Genomic DNA, 24,389 nt, shown 5'->3' with positions numbered 1-24,389 from the left:
TTGGATAGTGACACTGAGATTAAAAAAGAGAAGTATGCATTGGAAAGGGGCAAGTGGGTACTGTTCCAGGCAACGCAGGAAATGAAACTGAGGTTCAGCAGAGGGAGGAGCTGCTGGCAAAAAGAATTAATTTCATTCTCTGCTTTGTAAGTGGTAGAAGAAACCCCCTGGGCACCTCTAATGCTCAACTCAGAGCTGTAGTTATCCTCACACCCACTTTCACACTTCAGCCATGCCCACTTTTAAGATGCAGCCCCTGAAAAGTTGATCTTGAGTCAATGCCTGAAACGAGTTAATCACCCCGATCAAAAAGAAGAGTAAAATGTTTCTACATGAGCACTAACATATAATAATAATAATAATAATAATAATAATAATAATAATAATAATGCTGCACATAAGGTGTGGTTGCTACCTGTTTCTGTAGTGATCAATATTGAAGCTTTCTATTTTACATTTGACTTTAGTGTAGACATCTTGTACATCTATTGAGGCACTGAGGTCTTCTAATTCACCAACAACACATATTTCTGCAGTATAAATAAATATCCAATGAAAATAAGCCATGAGTTTGAACCCTTAAGAAGTTGTCGTTTTATATATGCATTGACCACATTTTATTTGAAGTTCTCTACCACAAAAATGAAGTCTTCCTATACAGCTATTGCAGGTATTCCATAAAAGGCGGCAAGTTGGATTGCAAAGGAATAGCTCTGCAGCTAATTCCAGCTGCTTGGCACTTGACTGCACACCCTGCATTTAGCAGGGATCAGTTGCATTTGGGGGTTCTCAACTGGGAACTCTAAAGTGCAGCTGATCCATGCAGGGGTTGTAGTCAGTGCTGGTAAGCTTTTGCCAGGGATAGACTGCACTCTGGAGTTCCTGAGTGAGACCGACACGAAGGGAGCTTGCATTTGGTACCAAGTTTGAAGGGCATCAAATACAAGCCCTGCTTGTCAAGGAACAACTGGGACCATACTTTGAGGCCTCCTTCTCTCTGCAGTGCCTTCTGCCCTCTGAAAAACTACTCCAGGTGGCTATGGAATTCAGTGGAGCACTATGGGAAGTGATACTGGGGGCTGGGGGGCTGTAATGGAAAAGTGGAATCTTAAAAGTCCTCTCTACAACTTATTCTGATACGAGTCCCTGATTGATCTCAGATCTTTCTGTGAACACAAGGAGCTTTTCCATTTGTAGGAGGGCAATTCTGGATCTAACCCCAAATATATAAGCAATCTCCAAGCACCCATAAAAAAGCAGCATTTTCCAAATAGTAATCTGTTGCAAAGGTTGGATGTACTGGCTGGAAAAAGGAGTTAGTCACAGATGCACTGGGGATGGAGAGTAGCAAGTTAAGATTTTAATCTTTCTGGGCTTATCTTAATATTTAAGTGGATGTGTTTCTATATTTGTTTTGTCATTTTAATTGTAACGTACCCTGAGCTTTCACTGTTGAGTTTGACTTAAATATTCAAATAAATAAGTCTGAAGACTGTAGATTTAGGACTCCCAAATGCCATCTCTGTTAATACTAGAAGACTTGATGGAACAAAACTGCCAGGTAACTTCAAATTACTAGTTTTGTTTTATAAATTCTGTATTTAATACCTGTTCCTTTACTTTCTGGATCTGGTGCAAATAACTTTACAGTGAGTTTTGGCAACATCCATTGCATCCATAAGCTAACACGTCCACTTGATACGCCAATATTGCTTGTTGTTTGTTCTAAGGTAACAGAATCTGAGAACGGAGAATCATCACCACCTTGTAGAGATTCACCCTGCCAAAAAAAAAAAAACCCCAAAATTAGTAGAAACCTAGCATAAATGTAAGATATTTAGATCCGATCTATATAAAATACATTTGTAATATGCTTTTCTGTACGATCTTTTTCATTTTTGTTGTCTTTGTATCTCTTTCTCCTGCTCCCTAGATATAAAAAAGACCATGGAAAATTCAACAGAATTACAATGCAGAGGCAGAAAAGAGTGGGATTTTGGCTGAGTATGCCTGAAGGTGGTAATGGGCTGGATGAGACACAAGACACTGAAATTGAATCCCAACAAGGCAAAGGTGTTGTGAGTTGATGGTTCTCAGGTTCAATAATTGAGTAATGGCCTGTTTTGGATGGGGTTGTATTCCTTTTGAGACAGCAGGTACTTAACTTCAGGGTACTCCCTGATCCAATTTTCTCAATGGAGTTGGAAGTCGTGTCAGTGTCATGGAGTGCCTATTCTGGTTCATCAGCTACTGACATTCCTAAATGGAGAAACTCTGGCCACAGTAACCCATGCATTGGTGACCTCCTGGCAAGATTACTATAATGCACTCTAAACTGAGCTGCCCTTGAAGATGCTATTGGTGCAAAATGCAACTGCTAGAATATTGTCAAGTTCAGTTGTCCAGAACAATATAACACTACTTCTGAAGAGTTTGTACTGGCTGCCTACATGCTACTGAGCCCAATTCAAGATATAGTGCAGGGGTGTCCAAACGGTCGTTTAGTGAGTGATCCTTTGTTGTCTGCTGTAACACTGCGCCAGGCTGTTAGCGGCTGTATTGTTGGTGAGCGATATATTTTGATTTTGCACACTTATTGTTTAAAAAAAGGTCCACAACTTTGGGGGGCTCCCCTCAAAAAAAAAGCTCAACTTAGACCTGCTCCTCTAAAATAGCTCAACAATTCTCTACTCCCCTCCCCCCAAAATGGGCAGATCACTGTCATTCCCCCCCTCCGGAGTAGATCACAGTCTCTTGGGAGTTGGATGTCCCTGATATAGTGCTACTTAACAAGTCCCCCCCTTCCCACCACTCTTTTGTAACTAAACAACCTACATCCATCATTATATTTTCACCTTCTTGCATCAAGTTTTTCTCAAAAAATTCATCTAAATTTCATACAAACTTTTGAAAATGAGTTACAATTCATTTGACTTGGTCAGGCACAAAAGCATGTAACAGACAAATAAGTTGGGGTCAACACTAAAAATTAAAAGTGACAAAGAGTCAGAATCTCCCTTCTGCAAAAGGAATGTATGGATTTTGCATAGCGGAAGTAAACAAATATATCTTATTAGGAGTCAAAATATTACTTGTTTAAAACATGAAAACGTGTTCTCTGTTGATCCAAAAGTGAAGTTCAAGTCAGTTTTGATGTTCTCTGGATAGGTTTGCTGCTCCCAAGTGGTTTAATGTTAATAAAATAATACTTTTCCAAGTGCTTGAAAGCAGCAGCATTGCAGAACTTCTTTGTTGATCATTTTCAGAGTTAGATCTGCCAAACTATAGTTTATAGACAATATACACATACCATCACATATATATGATTTTTTTATTGACCTAATTGCAAAAATGATTCATTTTCATGACAAAAGATCTATCCTAACAATGGTAAACAAAAAGTCATAGAAAGAAGAAAATAACAAGGTCATGGCAAGATTTGATATTTATAAATTGGATTTTAAAAAACCTTTTGCATTCAGCTGTTTCAGACTTTAATCCAAGATGTAGGACTTCCTTCCAGAGAAATCTGTTTTGTGTTTAGCAGTTGGAAGTTACAGATATCTTTGCAATGTTTGAAGGAAAAAAAACCGAGTGTGGGAAAAGGCTTCAAAATATATTCTGAATATATTAGAAATTCAATCACTCTCCACAGATAATCAACTGGTTAATAATTAGGGCATAACTTCACCTGTGGTAGCATTAATTAAATCCATGGAGCCTAACATAAATTACCGGTAAGCATTTCAAAAATATTCAATCATTCTCTACAGAAGGAATGAGTATGTAATTATCTACCACATGTTTAACTTTCAAGGACTCAAATCTGTGTTCCAGTGAATACAACAGCAAACATAGCAAATTCTCAGAAGTACACTACAAATGTTATCTGAGCCGACAACACTTCTTAGGTAATAACTGCATGAAAATATCACATAATATCTCATTGTATGAACCAAACATTACAGAAAATCTATCACAGATGCATGGGTCATCATGCCCTTGCTTCTGAAGTATACAGAAATGTAAATTGTTCAATGTTTTTCTCATTCCTTGTCAAATATAAGAAAAGGAAAAAATACTGAAAGATGATTGCTCAAAACATCTCCCATTTTATGGCTTAATCCAAGTTGCAGGAAGAAATGAGCAACTGCTGGTGTGACTTTAGCTGAGAATGTAAACTGCATAGAAAACTGGTTGTGCAATTAAGACAACACAAGAAAAACTGCAGAGAATGATTTTAATGTCCTGATTAGAACTGTCTAAAATCATGTTTCACACAAACAGCTTTCCATGCAGTTTGTGTTTTTGGAGGCCATCATAACAATGGGTCCCATGATGGGTGCCAAACTAGCTCTTCCAACCACTAAACTGAAAGCTGTCTAGACACTTTTGCACAGACTGGGGAATAATTTCTTGTTATAAATTCTAATACTACAGTGGTACCTCTGGTTACGTACTTAATTTGTTCCGGAGGCCCGTTCTTAACCTGAAATCGTTCTTAACCTGAAGCACCACTTTAGCTAATGGGGCCTCCCGCTGCCGCCGCGCCGCTACTGCCCAATTTCTGTTCTCATCCTGAAGCAAAGTTCTTAACCTGAAGCGTTATTTCTGGGTTAGCGGAGTCTGTAACCAGAAGCATCTGTAACCCGAGGTACCACTGTATTTTTAAAATAAGTTTAATTTTTTATTTTTGAAATATTAGGTTCCAATAAAAATGTTAGGAATACTGACAAGAAACATTTTTATTTCTCATTCCACTTTATTTTGAATTCCTAATCCATCGCATGCATACTTAAGTAAATCTATGCCTTAATTTTCCACTTTGCATCCAAATCCATAAAAATGCCAGAATCTAGAAGGCTGAACTATTTCCCCACCCCTCCTCATGTCAAGCCCTAAAGTACACAGTTTAATTCTTTTGCCAGTTCTTGCAAATTGACCCAAAATAGTGAGTTTATTTTTCTAGGAGAATTTATCTTTATTCATCTGGAAGAACCAAACATATAGGACCTTCATCCTTGGCCCGCATTGAAGCTCAGGGATGATCAGAGTTTTGGGCAAATTACTGCTCTGCCTTATCAAAATAACTTCTGTGTTTCTGTTCAGTCATACAGTTTCCCCAAGGACTAAACACTTCCTCAACTGTTTGTACTTAAGTAAACAGTAACAAGTGGCCTGTTGTATTCTATACTACCTTTGCTCCAATACAGGGGTGGTAAAAATGATTAACTGATTCTAAGCTCTGGTGCTTAAGCCTCTCACTCATGTTTCCATCTTAGCCACCACCCAGTTTGAAATTCAGGAATCCTGATAGCTTTACACACATAAGAGAGCAGCACTCCCTATCAACCTGTCAGCATGAAAAGAATTACTCACAGCTTAAATGTATAAATCATCTATGGATAGTATAAATAAATACTTCATATGCTATTTAATACAAACAATTGTTGGAGTGGGTCATACCACCCCAACTCCCCCCCCCCCCCCAGTTCATTTATGGAAAGATTTGTATACTTGAAAGAACTTTGAGGGGTGAAACCTTTCAAAATAATCATTCTGGTCCAGAAGAGAAGTAGTATGCTTTAACTGTGAAATATCTGAAGTCAAAAATTCATACAAAGGATGCAAGTGTATTTTTATTTGACAACGTTCAAGGCTTTAAACATAAATTGTACTGGATGTATAAACAAAACAGTAACAAATTTCAGAGCAGTCCCCCTTCCAACAATATTCTAAATATATCCAGGAAATGTTACACCATACCATGTCCCAGTAACTGATACATAGCTAAAATATTATAAACCCTGATGAAACAAACTCTTTTAACTTAATGAGTTTACTAAACTATTATTGTTCACAATACAGCGTAAAAGAAGAAGTTAATAATATCTGAGAAACTATATTCAGATCTCAGATGATCCCTGATTCTATCTATGGTCTCTAAATCTAACCTATTTTCTCATGGACTCCATTTCTTTAATAATTTCTGCAATCAAATTCTGAACCTCTGCTGTTGTTGCTCTTGCTGCCTCCCCAGCCTAAGAACGATAGGTGCTATAAAATGCTGTGTACAAGGTAGGTGGTACAGTCTAAGTCAAGCACCATCACAGCCTCTTCAACGGGGCAGCATCTACTGGTGTCCCTAGCACTATTCTCCACCAAGTGAATCCTTTGGAAGTAAATCCTGGTCCATACAAAAAAATAATCCAAAAGGAACTTCAGGTGGAGTCAAGAAAGACCTTATCCTGTGTTTGCTTTCCCCATCAGCTGTCAACATGTATTTGCTCTAATGTAACCAGGAAAATGCTTCTGTAAAGAAGCAGGGGTAAGTTTATTCCTTGCTCCCTTTTTAAACAAGTTACCACATGCTGAAGCACCCTAGAATTAGAATGCCACAAGAGAGACTGAAACACAGCTTGCCAATATGGCCTACTTAAACAAATCATTACAAAACATAGTATATTTTTACTATCAATTTGCAGAGCAATTGGCTAGGTGTTCATGGACACCTAGTGAGCCAGATCTGATGTTAGGAGAAAGCTAGCTGAAGCTAAAATGAGGTAATTTATGAGTAATGAGGTATAATGGATAACTACCAAAATACAATAAAAATCTAGGTTGTTGGGTGGGTTTTTTGCTTAAAGTATAAATTGCCTAAAGCAGTTTTGCTGAACCTATGGCCCTCCAGATGTTGTTGAAATCCAACTCTCATCAATCCTGTGGGTCAGAAATGATGGGAACTGGAGTTCAACAACATCTAGGAGGGTCACAAATCCCCCAACCCTGGCCGAAAGTGTTTCAAGGAAGGAAGGAAGGAAGGAAGGAAGGAAGGGGAAAATCATTATCCAACAGGCATTCCTTTAGAATTCTGCTTTGAATATAAAAAAGACAGATATAATAAGGGATTTATTAATGATCAGGAAACGTTGTTAAAGCAGCGGAAGTACTTGTTGGAATCTAATTAAGTATCTTAAGTGGAAACCCTCTGATCTCTGAGGGTTTTGTTTTTCTCTTTTTTTTTCTTCTCTTTTTCTTTTCTTCTTATCATCCTTTCTTTGTCTCTTACCCCCCCTTTTTTTTCCTTTTCTTTTCCTTTTCTTTTCTTTATCTCTTGTCCTACTTTCTTTTCTTTCTTTTTTCTTTTGTTGAAAATATAAGTTGTAAATTTGTATATGTATATATTCATGTGTATATGTGATATATGTATGAATATTTTTAAAGAATTAAATAAAATTTATATTAAATTTTTTTTAAAAAAAATAGAATTCTGCTTTGTTTCCCCCGTGGGCAAAGCTTACTAATCACATATAGGTTTTGCCATTGACTTAAGTAGGATAGTTAGACCAGACTTGGTTGAGTTAATATGAAAACATGTGAGATGGATATATATAGATCCACCTAAAAGAGACAGGGAATGGCATTGTATCTGCAGCAGCACAAGATGGCTCTTCATGTTTCAGGATGATAGTCAATATAATTTGCAACTCTATCCAGAAAGTGCAAACTAAAAGTATGTCCCACAAGACAGTGGGAGCCAAGAGCGATGTGGCTGCTTCGTTCAGGCAGAAGCAAAAAGCTGATTGGGAGCTGCCCACATTCCCAAAGAGCTTCTTCTCTTGCCTTGTGACCAATCCAGTGACCTCAGGATACGAAGAGGAGAACTGTGGTTAATCAAAAACAGAAGCAACAGCTTCCAATCTCCCCCTCACTGCTGCACCTGGATAGGGAGGAGGTGGGGAAGGACAAGCCTAAGGCTCACTGCAGCTCATTTATGTGAAAATAAACCATGGATGCATTCATAATGTTCTTATTTGTATCACTTCTTTCTGTTTTGTGAAGGTTTGATGTTGAGCATGATTCATTAAACCTCAATGAATATTTATCCATGTTCATTTATTTACATCTTTTATCCTGTTGATTCCTATTTGGTCACTTGCTCAGACTCTTAGTTAATTACCATAGCATGTCAATATAATTTTTAATTACCTCTGTAGTTGTCCCAATGTCAGCAGATGGGCTACATGTGCTGGTATCTGGTGGAGCTGTCCCAACACTACTTTTGACAGGGGAGCCTGGAGGTGCAGGTCCTGAAGTGGATTCTGTATAAGCTGGAGAGTGGTGCAAAATACCCTTCTTCTGAATCTTATTCCAGACTTTGTTCATTATATCTGCTAGTTCATACAGCAGCTGCACCTTAAATGGGAAAAGGGTAATAAGGTTCAGCAAATCATTTAAACTTCAAGATTTTATAATGTAGAAATCCCAACATCAGCATTTTTGCTATGGTAAAACGCATGTAACAAATGTAAAAGTACAGTATAAAAATGCAAGCCCTATGCAAGGTAGAGTTTTTACAAACACTTTTTTAAAAATACACTTTTTCACAGGCTCTTACAAATGCTCATCCCATTCAGTGCACTCACAACAATCTCAAATTCTAAAAACAAAGGCAATATACCTGAAGGAGCGTCTCCACCCCCATCATTCAGCCCGGACACTGAGATCCAGCGCCGAGGGCCTTCTGGCAGTTCCCTCACTGCGAGAAGCAAAACTACACGGAACCAGGCAGAGGGCCTTCTCGGTAGTGGCGCCCACCCTGTGGAACGCCCTCCCATCACAGGTCAAGGAGATAAACAACTACCTGACATTCAGAAAATACCTGAAGGCAGCCCTTTTTAGGGAAGTTTTTAATGTGTGATATTTTTGTATTTGATTTTTGTTGGAAGCCGCCCAGAGTGGCTGGGGAAACCCAGCCAGATGGGTGGGGTACAAATAATAAATATTATTATTATAGTTTGCAAAAAGCAAAATTATTTGTTCATGGTAGATATGAAGCTGTTCTCAGTATGCACGGAACAAAATACTGAACAATCTCTTGGAATGTGTCCTTTCAGTATTCACAAAACACTCCGTATAACTGTGCATTGTCTGACTCAGTTCTAAGGTATTTACACAAGGCTTCACAAATAAGCATTAATCATAGAATCTGTATGACAACAGTTTGCCACATACTGTATTTTAAAAAGAACAGGGAATCTGCAAACACGATACATAAGCAGATGCACAGCTGGACACCATACCCAGCTTGCCATTATTTGAGGGTGAGGGGAATCAAAATTTTCATATATTATAAAGAAGCTTCAGCCTCGGGATATATCCAGAGAATGACGTTGGCTTCTAATGTGGGCAGAACAGATGCAGGAAAACACTGTTGTCAGTTTAAATTTGATAGAAAACAGGACTTAATTTTGTACATATGAGAATATGATTTATCCTCAGATTTTGGTTTCACTGTCTTTATATAGTTACAGCATTGGAGGTATTTGTTCTTTTGCAAGAGCCCAAAATTCTTCTCAATTAATATTTTAATGTTTCATATTTAAATCAAACATTGATAGAAAGCAGTCCTCATGCAATTTGTCATACAGCTTTTTGTCAAGAGGTGTACTTTTTAAATTTATACATTTAACATCTTTCAGTATTTACATAGGTAACTGTCATAAGGAAATTGATTATGGCACATATGGATGGCAGTACAGCATAAATCTAATATTGTTAACATGGAAAAATATCTGACCTATTTCTAGTATACTTTGATAAGCTGATCAAGTGTCAATGATTCATGCAAGCCCTCTCTCCCAGTTACCTGTGGCGTGAAAATACTCTGTGTAATTTCATTATTAGGCCACAGAAAAGATACAGTAGTACCTTGGTTCTCGAACGTAATCCGTTCCAGAAGTCCGTTTGACTCCCGAAACCTTCGAAAACCAAGGCGTGGCTCCCAATTGGCTGCACTCAGGAAAAAGCCACGTCGGATGTTCGACTTCCGAAAGACATTCAAAAACCGCAACACTTACTTCCGGGTTTTCGGCATTCGGGAGCTGATTTGTTCGCCAACTAAGCTGTTCGAGAACCAAGGTACCACTGCACTTCTTAAAATCTTCACTGTATTATGGTAATGTGGATATCACATAATGCAATGACTTCCTGCTGAAAGCTACTAACAAACAGGATCCTAGGCTTCCTGGTAAAAATCCTCTTTCAGCACCAACGTTACTGCAAGTACAATGGTACCTCAGGTTATATACGCTTCAGGTTACATACGCTTCAGGTTACATACTCCGGTAACCCAGAAATAATGCTTCAGGTTAAGAATTTTGCTTCAGGATAAGAACAGAAATTGTGCTCTGGCGGCGCAGCGGCAGTGGGAGGTCCCATTAGCTAAAGTGGTGCTTCAGGTTAAGAACAGTTTCAGGTTAAGAATGGAACTCCAAAACAATTTAAGTTCTTAACCCGAGGTACCACTATAATGGTTTCCTAACCTTCACTGACAAAAACTTAGAAACTGACAGAGACGATTTTGTGGAGGATTTTGTTACCTCAAGCCCAATTCAAATGTACCTCGGAGCACAAGACTGTCCCAAACAAAACCACATGAGTTGTGTCAGGAGAAGACAAAACAATATATAACCTTGATCAGTTTTTGCATGATAAACCATGTGAGACTCCCAATAGGTTAAAATTGATTGGGACAAGAAAATACCTTAATTCCCAAAATCAATAGATTTTGTGGTTTCTATCTCGCCCCAGACACCTTTTGTTTACAGAAAGAAAATTTTGGCCAAAATTTGGGAACAATGTTTACAGCTACGGAAGTTACACTATTCTAGAAGGGCTATGGCATACATTTATTTCTGTGCTAAATTCTTCAATGGAAAGTATACAGTGGTACCTCTGGTTACGTACTTAATTCGTTCCGGAGGTCCGTTCTTAACCTGAAACTGTTCTTAACCTGAAGCACCACTTTAGCTAATGGGACCTCCCGCTGCCGCTGCGCCGCCAGAGCACAATTTCTGTTCTTATCCTGAAGCAAAGTTCTTAACCTGAAGCGTTATTTCTGGGTTACCAGAGTATGTAACCTGAAGTGTATGTAACCTGAAGCATATGTACCCTGAGGTACCACTGTACTTGGAGGTTTTCAACCACATTTTTGGTAAGAAAACCTTTTAAAGAGTATCTCAAACCATCTGCCAATAAACTGCTTAATTGTGGTTACAGAAGAAGAGAGAAGGAAAGTGAGTGGAGGAACGAGGAGGGAATACAAGTATCCAAAGCAGGCTCCAGATTTATGTATATATTTATCAAAATATTTCTATTCTGCCTTTCTGTTTACAAAGGGCGTTCAAGCCAGCTTGTAAGACAAATCAATATAATGAAACTCAATACAAATGTTTCAAAAGCACCCTAGCCAAAAACAGCATTAAACATCACAATTAATAAATTAGATTGGTTAACAAGGAGCCAGTGTTACACTTGTAGAGGCCGTAGCAGAGTACTCCTTCTAAAACAAACAAACAAACAAAATACAATGCAACAGTAAAACCATATACCTAACAATTATTTTTTAGGGTTTAGCCAAATATTTGCAAGGCAAAGTAAAAGAAGATAAAAACCATCAATTGTCTTTCGGTTGCAGCATCTGTCCATTTCTATGCCTTGTTATTGTATTATGGCAGCTTTTAATGGTACTTTTTCATAACATTTTCTTAAGGCACAAGTAAATACAGTGGTGCCTCGCCAGACAAAATTAATTCGTTCCGCGAGTGCTATCATATAGCGGAAATTTTGTCTTGCGAAGCATGGTCGGAGGAAGCGCGGCTTTACGGGGGGGGGGACCGCAAAACATTTTCGTTTTGCAAGTCGCGGCAATAGGAAACTTCGTCTTGCGAAGCACCCTTTCGCTAGCAAATGCCTTTCATCTAGCGAGGCATTCGTCTAGCGAGGTACCACTGTAAGCAATTAAGAAAATATACACATCACTCTGGCTCCTGGCTCCCTTTTATCTTGTTGTGAAGCCTGAGGATTGTGTAGAATTTGAGATCTCACACCCCTGCTGAGAAATGTATTCTGAAACAGAGATGTCATCAACACGTGTTGAGATTCCTGAATTGCAGGGGGTTGGACTAGATGAAGAAGAAGAAGAAGAAGAGTTTGGATTTGATATCCCGCTTTTCACTACCCGAAGGAGTCTCAAAGCGGCTAACATTCTCCTTTCCCTTCCTCCCCCACAACAAACACTCTGTGAGGTGAGTGGGGCTGAGAGACTTCAAAGAAGCGTGACTAGCCCAAGGTCACCCAGCAGCTGCATGTGGAGGAGCGGGGAAGCGAACCCGGTTCCCCAGATTACGAGTCTACCGCTCTTAACCACTACACCACACTGGCTCACACTGACACTTAACCACTACACCACACTGGCTCACACTGACACTCGGGATCCCTTCCAACTCTATAATTTTATGATTCTATGATTCAGAATAGTTGTGCCTGAGATGCCTATCTGCAAGCAAGCTTTTGCAACCTGTATTGAACCTGAATCTATAACATACACCATGGATGTATGAATGGCCTACTTTCCCATGGGAAGAAAACAAAAAATTAAAATACCCTATGTGTTGTTTGCACACAAGATACAGAAAGAGACCCTTTCTGTAGTATGAAAGAAACACTAAACAACCCTGCCATAGGTAAAGTGCAGAAGACCTAAGGTTTCACTTATTGGTTAGAAATGTATCCGATTATATTTTATTAACTGCATTTGATTATAAAGAGGGTGGTGGTTTCTATTTAGCATGTTGGTGGCAACTCTGAAGTGAACTGTTTGATCATTCCCATATACGCAGCTAATCATTTAAAGAGAGCCGGTACTGGTGTGAGGTCCCTTTCATTCCCAACTCTGGCAATACTACTTAAATGTTGTGGTAGCTTTGGAAACTTATCTTCAAAATTAGAAGTATAGTATAATTAAAAGCAAGACTAACAATCCAGAGATGCGCAAATCTCTTTTTAAAAATGTACACACCCTATTCAAATCTTGTAATAGGGACCTCAGCACAAGAGAGAGCGCTGTTTTGAGAATCAAGCTAGACACAGTGCAGATCCTATTAGCTCCAAATCACTAGTTAGTGCATGCTTGCGCTGGCCTGAGCACACAGCTCTCCTGTGGCAATTGAGGCAACCCTACATCAGCTAAACCTAGAACCTGAATGTTCTGAGCTGGGGAACAGGCTTAAGTCCCCTGCTCTATGTGTCACTCTCACTTTTGAAGACAGAAAGAGACTACTGCCTGTACCCCAGAAAAACAAGGCATTCTCAAACTAAGGAGACTAGCAGCTGTTGGATCTTTCTATGAGCTGTCATTCAGAGTAATCTATTGTGCCTCCCACTACCCACAGGAATTTCTGGGGACCAACCAGGCTTGTGACAGCAACACTAACCCCTGTTAAACCCTTTGTCATCCAAGTGGGTGCTCAAAGAGAACTGACGAAAACATGCAGGAACTGATGAAAATATGCATGGTGGGAGCCCTGCCTCCCAAAAAGTTGCTGCCTGCCTTCAACCAAAGAGGTGGAGCCAACAACCCATCCTGCTGACCTGGGAATGGGAAAATTAGGAAGAACAGACATTTGAGTTATTTAAGGGAATGTCCTGCCTTTCCACACAATGTTCATGATACAGGTTATCCTGTCCTGGAGGGCATTTTCAGGTGTACTGCTTAGCAACATGCAGAGTAACGGTTCCATGCAAGAAACAGTAAGTTGATCTATGAAATACAGGCCAGATGAATACCTGGCTTTTGCCCCACTGCCTCTGTCTGAGAAGCTTGAGGGTGGCAGTGGCTTGTTTTGTGCTGGAGGTTAACCACTAGAGCAGGTTCTAGGTACAATGAATTGTTGGCAATGTGTCAACAATAGACAGAGAGAGAGATGCATGAGGCAATGCAAGAAGGAAAAGCAGCCGGAGAAAGTCGCATAAGTACCATGCTGATGAAAGAGGGGAAATCACATCGCACACCAGACCCACAGATGTGCAATTAGCGGTTTTCTGAACTGTGCTGTCTATTTTGCTATAAACTGCGCTCTCTACAAATAAAAATACACAGGAAAAATCTCATGAATTTGTATCTGAATTTGTAACACTCCCCTGCCTTCCACGCTACTGCAGAGATGTTTCTGAAGTTTAGGTAACCCTCCAGAAGCATATGTGATGTGACACAGGTGGTTGCAAGTAGGTGATAGAGAAGTGATGGGAATGCAAGAGAGTAACCCTTTAAATAGCTATTATGCATATCATAATTTAGCAAATAATTATCCATAGCAATTTAATTACATGTCTACCCTTTGTAGGCATGCATTAATTGCATCATCATATACTCCTTGATCTTTTTCTCCCTCTTTCTTTTTAAAAGGAGCTGGTTTTGCATGAGAAGAACAACAGTGGCCAGAGCTCTGCTGCACCGCCCAAGCTGACAGCTTTTATTAGTTAAAAAAGAAAAAAAGAAGAGGAAGAAGATTGGGGGGGGGCAGCATGCTGCTACCATTATAAACCCTCTTTACCAAAACCATTTTGGGATTGAACTGCAACCCCTGACATGACTGCCTCCAACTCAGCACCTTGCTAATGAGGTGATGAATAGGGAGGAGGTGTTGCGCTCCACCCATGCAACCAAATACAATTAATATGCAGGCCTGGATCTGGTCGCTGTTAGACACGCCTTGATTACATCCAGATTAGATTATTGCAATCTGCTCTACAAGGAACTGTCTTTGAAGATCACTTGGAATTTGAGTTGGTGCAAAATACAGAATACAACAGCCTGATTGGGGCCTGTTTGTTTGTTTTTTAGAACATGACACCAATATTATATCAGTTTTATTAGTTCCCGAAAAACCTCTAAGCCAAATTAAAAGTGCTGGTTCTGACCCTTAAAAGTACAAAATGGTTTTGGCCTGGAATGCTTTAAGGAATGTCCTATGGCAGGCACCGGCAACCTCCGGCCCATGGGCCAGAAGTGGCCCACGAAGGCCGTTTAACCGACCCACGAGCCGCCCAGTCACGAGCCACCCACTCGGCAAGTCCCCCACACGCTGTGCTAAACTGGCGCGGCACGGGGGACTCGCCGAGTGGCGCTGGAAATGGCACCTGCGCATGCGCAGATGCTGAAAATCGCTTCTGTGCAGGTGTCTGGGCATGCGCAGAAGCGATTTCCAGTGCAGGGGACATGCACAGACGTGATTTCCGGCATCGCGCTGTGCATGTCTGGCCCATGGATCCGGCCCACGGCCGGATAGCCTCGCCGACGCCTGCCCTATGGGCTCACTTGGCAGGTTTATATTGTCGTTTGAAGCCATGCCACTTATCCTACTATTAGTTGTGGTATGTTATGTGGATACATGTGACAGGAGCATCTCAGCAGTGGTACTAATATGAAATATTTTGCCCTGGAATACCCAGTTGGTTTTCCTCCTTCCACCCCTGCTTCTGACAAAAGGTGAAGATGCTGTTATTTCAATGTGCGTTTGGTGTTGGCAGTTACTGAAGACTTATTTTCCTGCTTCCCTTTTTGAATTTTACTGGCTTTTTTAAAAATGTAATAATTACGTATATTTTAAATCTGCTTTATGCTCCAGTTGTAGTTAGTCACCTTGGGGTCTGCATGGATGGAAAGCCATAGTGAAAGTATATAAATAAATAAAGGAATAAATAGCCTCTCGCCTTAATGGACAGTATGTTATGCTGAACGAGAACAGGTATGTGCTAATTTGCACAAAAACTACATTAGATCATTTCAACAGATGCATCCACAGTGACAGCAAAGCTGGGCCCCAACATTGAACAGTACATCTGCAAGTCATTTCACTCCATCAGCCAAAAGATGCATTTATGTGCCGTAGCTATTACACTTTGAGACGAATTTAAATTACGAAAGTTGAAAGAGCTTCAAAGCAAATTGTAATCTAATCTAAGTACAGTGATCTTGATGGCTCCTTTCTTCTGAGGTTGGGAGGAGGGAGAGAGAGCGCTTAAAAGAAAGGTATTTATTTTACAAAACCCAGAATAGTAATTCTTAAATCAACCATTTTTGATTTGCCCCAATAAATCAAACAAATGCACCAACCTGAGGATTTGAGCATTTTACTTCAAGAGATTCAAGATCAACATGAAGACACACAAAGAATGAGTGCCTGGATTCAGGTCCTGCAGCAGGTAGCGCTTGCGACGTAACTGCTAGAGTAGAAGTGCAGCCCATTGGTTCTATTATATTCAGGGTCATTTGCTGCCCAAGAAGAGTATATATGCTAAAATGATTCAGATTAATTGTCCAAGGGAAAGCATCACCTAGTGGATCAAGAACAAAGCAAAATATTCAATACATAAAGAAAATATCAAAAGCTTAATACATTAAATAAATCAACCCACCTCATGACTGGATGATTCCTGTACCAAACTAATAAAAAAATTAGCTCAAATCAAATAATGATCACCAGCAACCACATTGTGTTGTGTGGAACTTAAAATTAACAAAGCCCTTATCATCTCCTGCTACAAATAATACACACATCAAGAATATCTATTATTACCAGTATATTCCATATTTGCACCTGTCCATGTGATGGACCCCATATTGTCAATGTTTTTATAGCAATCACCCATGACTCTGCCAACATAATTCCAGTTACAGGTAGGTAGCCGTGTTGGTCTGCCATAGTCAAAACAAAATAAAATAAAAAAATTCCTTCCAGTAGCACCTTAGAGACCAACTAAGTTTGTTCTTGGTATGAGCTTTCGTGTGCATGCACACTTCTTCAGATACACTGAGACGGAAATCACCAAACCCTTAAATACAGTGAGGGAGTGGGGAGGACTCTTTCCTGAGTCATCAACAGCTTTTCCACACCTATCAGCTGATCACCCATTCCCACCTCCCTTCTGAGTAATACCCCTCCCCACCAAGCTCATACCAAGAACAAACATTGATAGCAAAGTTTTTAAAAAGAACAAATATGTTCACAGGAATATGAAAAGAGGGCATGGCAGTTCTGGGTAATCATTCAATTTGAGATCATTGAACAGATTTTAGGGCTGTAGCAATTATAATCCTACCCAGAGTAGACCCATTGGAATTAATGGACATAACTAACTTAGTTCCATTAAGCAGAAGGAGGCATACCACTAAGGAGATGATTCCATCAGCGCAAATGTGTTTGCTATCCACCTATCTCAAGTTTGGGAAATTTATTTCCCTAAAATGGAGAGCTACTATGCAACTGGAGAGTCCAAGCATGGCAACCTTCCAGACCAATAACAGTGGTAGCTGTGGGCTAAGAACACTCTCAGTAGTCCCCAAGTAATATTTCACTTCATTTACTTTGTTCAGCTCTTGGCAAAACCTTTTTAACATTTTACAGCCTGTTCTAAAGAGCTGAAATCTTGATCAACACTATCATTTACATTGTTAGAAATGTACCATGAATTAAATATTTTCCTCCCTACCAACAATGGAAACTGCTGAGAGCAAGAAGTCTGTTAAAGGAATGTTTATCCTTCTTCATATGGGTCAGTAAAAAGACAAATATATTTATAATGCTTTAATGACCTAGAATCTGTTTAAAAAATACTGATTGCCTCTGGAGGATCCCCTAAGCCTCCAGAGAATATATATTTTTGGGGGTGCAGGAAGCTGAGGGGAGAGAACAGGAAAGAGAAGCCCCATTGCATGAGGGGCAGTTCACTGCACAGACAGCATTGGATGTCACCCATTATGTCTATAATACACATACAGATACATATGCCTACACAAGCGTCTCTTTATATCAGGCAGGGTGGCATCAGCATTGAAAAGCAAAAAATTGTGTTTATCAGAAGCACACTGAGGTTTTTCAATGAGGAACTGTGCTGAATGAAGATTCCATTCATAACAAACATGTGCACTGTAGCTTCATCCAAAATGTAATCTATGGGGAGTTACTGCGCTGAAAGTCTACCTAGCCAAATGGTTTTGGTTTCATCCAGACTTATGGGTATTTGTACAAATTCAGCTGAGCGAGTTCCGAGAACATTAGGTAGTAGTGTTTCAAATGATGAGGTGTATGGCCACAGTTGGGTTCAACTTTTGTTTTGATCCATGTACACAGATTAGCACTAGCTTTACATAGGTAACATTTACTGTGGTTTGGTGAATTAATACTTCATGATATAAAAGGCAGGGGTAGAGATAGAATTAAATGGACACAGCTAGTTTTACTTGAGAGTTTATAAAGAACATGTGAAGCATTTTATTTATTTATTTGCCAAAAAAACTGGATTTCATGATTATTGAATGTATCTTTTAATATACTGTACCTTCGGATACATCCAAACCACATTTTAAGGAAAGTCATAAAATGGAAACGTTGTAAGTGATTTTGTGCACTAAGAAAGGCCAATGGCAGTAAAACAGGCATGACAGTTCAAGCCCTACCTATGTCCACTCAGAAGCAAGTCTGAGTAAATCTGAATTCCACAGATCTTACTCCCAGGTAAATGAGATTAGGACGGCAGCCTAAACTATAATTTTAAACAACACTGCACAAATATAGATGAAACTTAAGTCTACGGTTAACATAAGCTATAACTGGTTTAATAAATTCATATAGTATACGGCCTAAAATATGGATAGCATGTATTTCCTATTCTAACAAAAATAAATAATCTACACATGTCATTCTTTAAACCTACCACAATTGTCAGGAATGTTCCATTCACAGCTTAGTAGCAAATATAGTTCTTTCCCAAATGTTGCCATGTTATGACATGAAATTGGCAAACTACACATTTTTTTAAAAAGCAACTATTAATGTTGACTGTTCTCACAACTACTGTCTAGTAGAGAGGCCAAGTGCAAGGCCTGTAAAGGACATGGGGCAAGTCTTACCTCAGTTACAAACTAAACAGATGGCTATTGAGAACCACTAAAACATCAGCTATGTACTGGGAAGTCCTGGCTCAAATCTCACGTTAAAAAACATAACCCACCCCCATCACCCTTGCTGACTCAGACCCACTGCTGCAATATGAAAATATTACCATTGGCCTAACTTACTTTAACTTACAGTATTAGCATTGGTCTAACTCTGAGGATTACTATGATAATGTATATGAAGCATACTTGAATGACAATTATTAGTGGCAATTTTCATAGCATCTTAAACATGATCACTGTTTTTTATTCCTCTCACAGATGAAGATGAAAATCATGAAGATAACTAACACTGGCTGCCATGAACTCACACCTCCCCCGTGTATATATGTGTGTGTTTGTGTGTGTTTTGTGTGTGTGTGTGTATATATATTCAGGTGATAAATGATTATTGGCTGAATGAACCAATAGATAGAAACAGGCTTACTTAAAATTTTCATGAATAATTTCAATTTCATGTGTTAAAGAACAAGTACAGGCAGCCACACATTTATGTGCTATAATATGTGCGACCGTGTATACACGCATCATGTCAAACCCAGAAATGACCTGGAAACATCATAAAGATGTCACTGAAATGTTGCTAAAATGGCGGCGTGGGGCAGGGGTGGAAAAGGGTGGGGCAGGACATTTGCAGGTTCAATGGGTTACAATTATACTCAGTGGCGTAGCGTGGGTTGTCAGCACCCGGGGCAAGGCAAGTAATTTGCGCCCCCTAACCCGTGGATTTTAGCACTCGAGTCAGAATTGTAGAGTTGGAAGGAACAATGGTCATCTAGTCCACCCCCAGCAATGCTGGAATCGTTTTGCTCAATGTGGTGATCCAAGCCACAACCCTGAGATTAAGAGTCCCATGTTCTACTGGCTGAGCTATCTAAGATAGATAATTAGATAAATGGACAGTAGAGGTGGAGAAAAAAACGAGAGAGAAAGGGATGATAGAGAGCGACAGAGAGAGAAAGGGAGGTAGATCAAAATAGAAGAGTGGGGGAGAGAGAATGAATGAGATAAAAATATACCGGTAGATTGATAGAAGATAGATAGAGAAGGGTAGAAAGAGAGAGAGAGAATGAACCTCCAGACCCCTAGAATGAAGCATTTGTAGAAGAACCCTTTTTGGATTACCGATGTAAATATTTAGATTTTTTGGCAATACAAAATGGATTAGCATAATAAGCAAGGGGGGTGAAACCCCAATATTTTTTCCTATTGTTAGGTTAATATTGGGTGTATTGTTATAAACAATAAAGCAGTAAAGAGATTTTGGGAAGTGATATGGAAGTCAAAGGAAAAACAAAAAAAATGTTATGTGATCTGGATGGAGCTATGTGACAATTTAATAAACTACAGTAAGTCAAGAAAGAGAGAGAGAGAACAGAGAGGAGAGACAGAGATACTGTAGGGAAATATAGCTAAACGATAGATACATAGAGATAGAGGTAGATAGATGGAAAGAAATAAAGAGGGAGAGGGAGAGAAAGACAGAAAGAAAGACAGAAGAAAGAAAGGTAGAGGTGGAGATAGATGAAAGAAAGAAAGAAAGAAAGAAAGAAAGAAAGAAAGAAAGAAGGGAGAGAAAGACAGAAAGAAAGACAGACAGAAAGAAAGAAAGGTAGAGGTGGAGATGAAAGAAAGAAAGAGAGGTACAGATAGAAGAGAGAGAGAGAGAGAGAGAGAGAGAGAGAGAGAGAGAAAGAAAGCGGTAGAGACAGAAAGAGAGCGAGAGCAAGATAGGCAGAGATGGAAAGAAGAAAGAAAGAAAGAAAGAAAAAAAAGAAAGAAAGAAAGAGAGAGAGAGAGAGAGAGAGAGGGCAGAGATGGAGGGAGGGATAAAAGGGAGAGGGGGCTGGTGAGAGAGAGAGAGAGAGAGAGAGAAAGAAAAAGAAAGAAGAAAGAAGAGAGAGAAAGAGAGAGAGAAAGAAAGAAGAGAGAGAAGAAAGAAAAAAGAAAAAAAAAGAGAGAGAAAGAGAGAGAGAAAGAAAGAGAGAGAGACAGATCAGCTCTCCTCCTGATACGGAGGAACCAGTCCCTCTTTCCTTCCCCCCTCTGAGCCACCCCACTCGGCCTGCCCCCCAGCGCCCCTGTGCTTCTCTCGGCGGCGGCGAGGCCTGCCTTTGGGCGGGCGCGGGGAGGAGCCGGAGGCGGAGCCTCCCCAAAGCCGGCCGCGACCGGCGAGACCGGCGCGAGAGGCCGCCGACGTCTTCGGCCTTTGCATATGGCGGCAGCGACGGCGGCGACCTGCGCCCCCGTTTGCCGCCTCCTGCTGCTGCGGAGAAGGCGCCGCGGAGGCTCCCCGCGGCTGCCGTCGGCCGGCAAACGCCTCAGCAGCGGCGTCAGGTGCGGTAGGGGAAGAGAAGGGCGCCTCTATCATGGGAGGCAGGTGCCGAGGGGGTCGTCGTCGTCGGTGCGAGCGCGCCCCCCCAGATTTTGCGCCCGGTGCCACTGGCCCCCCCAGCACCCCTCACGCTACGCCTCTGATTATACTTGATTTCACGAGCATGTACAGTTCCTCAGAACAAAACCCCTCCATGCATGGGGGGGGGCTGCCAGCAGTAGAAAGATAATAAGGAACAAGCTTTACATTTTCTACGAAGAGATTCAATGCATCTTAGAAGGGCATTTCAAGCCAATGAAAAGAAGTCAAGCACATGTAACAGAACAGCACATCCTCAAGCTATGAAAAGTCAACAAAGTGGAGCTCTCAACAGCAACCACCTCATTCATGAAGGGTTTCAAGAGAATCATTCAAATTGTATCACTAAAAGGAACATCGAGTTAAGATAACTATAAAAGAGGGTACAAGATGATCAAATATTAAACAAATGAGTCTGATGGGAAAAGTTTGCAAGAGGAAGAGAATGAATGAATGAATAAATAAATAAATAGTTGCTATAAACAAGATAAGCCTGGATTTTACTGGCAACTTAACCACAGCAATAGAAAGAACGATGGCCTTCAAAAATATTAAAGATTGAGAAGTGAGAAGATCAAGTAACACAATTTCAGGAGCAAAATCACAAAATAAAGAAATTTTGTAGTATGTAAGCATTTTGAAGGACATTTTTCAACATAAAGGTTTCATCACATTGAAAATGTACACAGGGAAAATGATGACCATAGAATGAACTTTTCTCTTTTAGAATATGTTATACTCTACCTTCTTCGAGAACTGGTCTTTGCACAACAAAGGGAATTTCTTGCAAAGGCTCCATGTACTTGTGGCCAGCACTCATAACCTTTATCTGAGGTAAGCAAAGAATAAGAGTTCCAGGCATGCTAGCCTGCCCATGATACCAACTGCGGACTGTCCCAGGAATATCTCCAGACACAATTGTACTAGGAGACGGCAGGCTGTCATTTGGAATGAACACACAGCAGGACTGAACTTCAAGCTGAAAAACAAAAACAAATCCATGAAAGGAATCTCATAAACAGACCTTAAGATGTGTTTACTGTATGTAAGCATCACACAATAGCAAGAATCAAAATCAGCTAAAAATATTTCTACAACTTATCAACTGAATTTCAAGTGAAGGCCCAAAAGCTGCAGGTGGTTTGTATTTTGGAAATCTTTTAGAAAAAAGTCACACCTAAAGAGGTGTCTTTTTAGCCTATAAACTTGTTCAGAAAACCGTTTGTACAAAAAGCTGAATATATATCTACCTTTCCACACCTCTTTCCAAGAGAGGTGATTGATTTGAAAAGTGAACTTGAGAGAGAGAAAGAAAATCCTGCTCCGTTTGCCATTTATTACCTTTTGTTAGCACTAGCTAAGGCTTCAGATTTGACTAGTAGCTCATATATTGCTACTTTTTGTTTTCTTTGTAGTTTGAGCCTGCATCGTTGTCAACAAATGTAATGAAAGTACAACTTTCATTATTTCGCCAAATATTGCTAATTATTGCGAAAAACAACATACTACTAGTACGGTTTGTCTTCTGCAGTTATGTGTACATGGAACTGGCACAGAAACTTGGGAAATTTAGCTTTTGTGTTTATGTTGGGGGGGGGGGTTCTTGCCTTCATTGCACAAGAAATAGATCTGAAAGTGTGCATGTTGTCCATGTTTAGAAGGGAAAGTGTGCACACAGTGTGCCAAAAAGGATGTAATAGTCATAGGTTTCAATTATGACCAGATGCTCCTTCCTTGTACTATTAGTCATGCAAACCTTACTCATTCGCTGCATCTTATCTTATCTGCCATTACAAATATAGTTCTCCTTTGCCCCCCATGAAATAAAAACTATCCAAAATTTGCATAACTGAATTTATCATATTTAGAATAAAAGATCACAATTTAAGTAGCTTTGTGCACAAAAAAGGCAAACTATACATGTAACCAATTGTTATAATTTGCTGTTGGTAAAGGTACTTGAATAATATAGAAGCACATGCAACCCTATAATTTAAAAATGAGATTAGATAGTCAATACAATGATTTCTCTGTGTGTGTATGCGCAGAAAATTACATGACAAAAAACCAGTTGAAATATAAACTTGCCAAACCGTAACTTCCTCTTGAAATAATACTAATGTTTGAAATAAATTTTTACATATACCATTTACACAAAAACTAGTAAGATATAACAAAATCTATATATATAAAAACATTCAAGATGGGTCGTTTGATGTAGCCGTAATGCTCCATAACCGCTTGACCAATTCTCTTTGAATTTGGACACAACATTCCATGGGTATGTGGGAGTGATCTTGTGTACCTGGATTGCAAATATACCACACCTTTCATAGGTAGAAATATGATTTTACATCAAAAAAATTACCCCCTCCAGTGGATGTTTGAAGGTATAGCACACAGCACACGTTTCTTGCCCCTCCCCCTCTTTTTTGACCGGCACTGCCAGCAGCCAATAGAAAGACAGATCACCCTAAGACATTGCCCGACCCGTCCGGACCTGCAAAGCGCCGTCTGCCATTTCCGACTTCACATCGCCCACGTGCACAGTCGAGGCATGCAAACCGCAAAGCAGTAAGCCCCCGTCCACAAGTTGCTCCCCACCCTCGCCCACCTACACAGGCGACTTTGACACAGAGCGAGCTTATTGCGTCCCCACCCTCCCTGTGCAGAACCGAGGGCCAAAAACAAAACTTTACCACATTCCCACTTTGTGCCGCTTCCTCCGTCACCTCCACACAGCCAGTCTGCCACAAAATTATGCCTCCGCAATTGCCGCACTCACCTCGTACGTATCCACTGTCACGGAGCCGAGGCACACAAACCGTAACCCGCAAAGTGCCCCACCTCAAGTTGCTGCCTCCCCTCGCCCACCTCCACAGGCCGCGACTTTACAACAACGGAAACACCGCCTGTAAAGAGCAAAAGCGGAGAAAAAAGCCGTGGCCACCATTTCCTCCCTCACCTCGCCCACCTCCACAACCAGGATGCCGAAAAACAAAACTTACCCAAGTCCCGATTTCGGCTGCTTCCTCCGCCGCCTGCACAGAGCCACTCCACCACAAAAACACGCATCCCCAATTGGCGCACTCACCTCGCACACATCCACAACCATGCCGGCCAAAAAGACAAATTTTACCCGACGCCACCTCCCGACAAAGTCTCCACCGCATGCAC

The 24,389-nt window shown here is 40.3% G+C and overlaps 1 protein-coding gene across 6 annotated transcripts in view; it reads right to left on the bottom strand.

Moving 5' to 3' along the window:
- VPS13B (vacuolar protein sorting 13 homolog B) overlaps nt 1-24,389 on the bottom strand; it is a 360,398-nt gene that overhangs the window by 178,054 nt on the left and 157,955 nt on the right. For all 6 annotated transcript variants that reach the window (XR_004427068.1, XR_004427069.1, XM_033155647.1 and 3 more), the window contains exons 23-27: nt 21,957-22,191; nt 15,959-16,179; nt 7,990-8,196; nt 1,609-1,780; nt 416-530 (exon numbers count right to left, since the gene is read on the bottom strand). Coding sequence is in view for 4 of the 6 variants with exons in the window: in XM_033155647.1 (XP_033011538.1) it covers nt 416-530; nt 1,609-1,780; nt 7,990-8,196; nt 15,959-16,179; nt 21,957-22,191 (950 nt within the window). In the remaining 2 variants the exon portion in view is untranslated. The remainder of the gene's footprint in view (nt 1-415; nt 531-1,608; nt 1,781-7,989; nt 8,197-15,958; nt 16,180-21,956; nt 22,192-24,389) is intronic.

The sequence above is a fragment of the Lacerta agilis genome, chromosome 7, assembly GCF_009819535.1.
Source record: "Lacerta agilis isolate rLacAgi1 chromosome 7, rLacAgi1.pri, whole genome shotgun sequence".
Classification (NCBI taxonomy): domain Eukaryota; kingdom Metazoa; phylum Chordata; class Lepidosauria; order Squamata; family Lacertidae; genus Lacerta; species Lacerta agilis.
The sequence above is the reverse complement of the archived record's forward strand: the minus strand, read 5'-3'. Positions and strand labels throughout refer to the sequence as shown.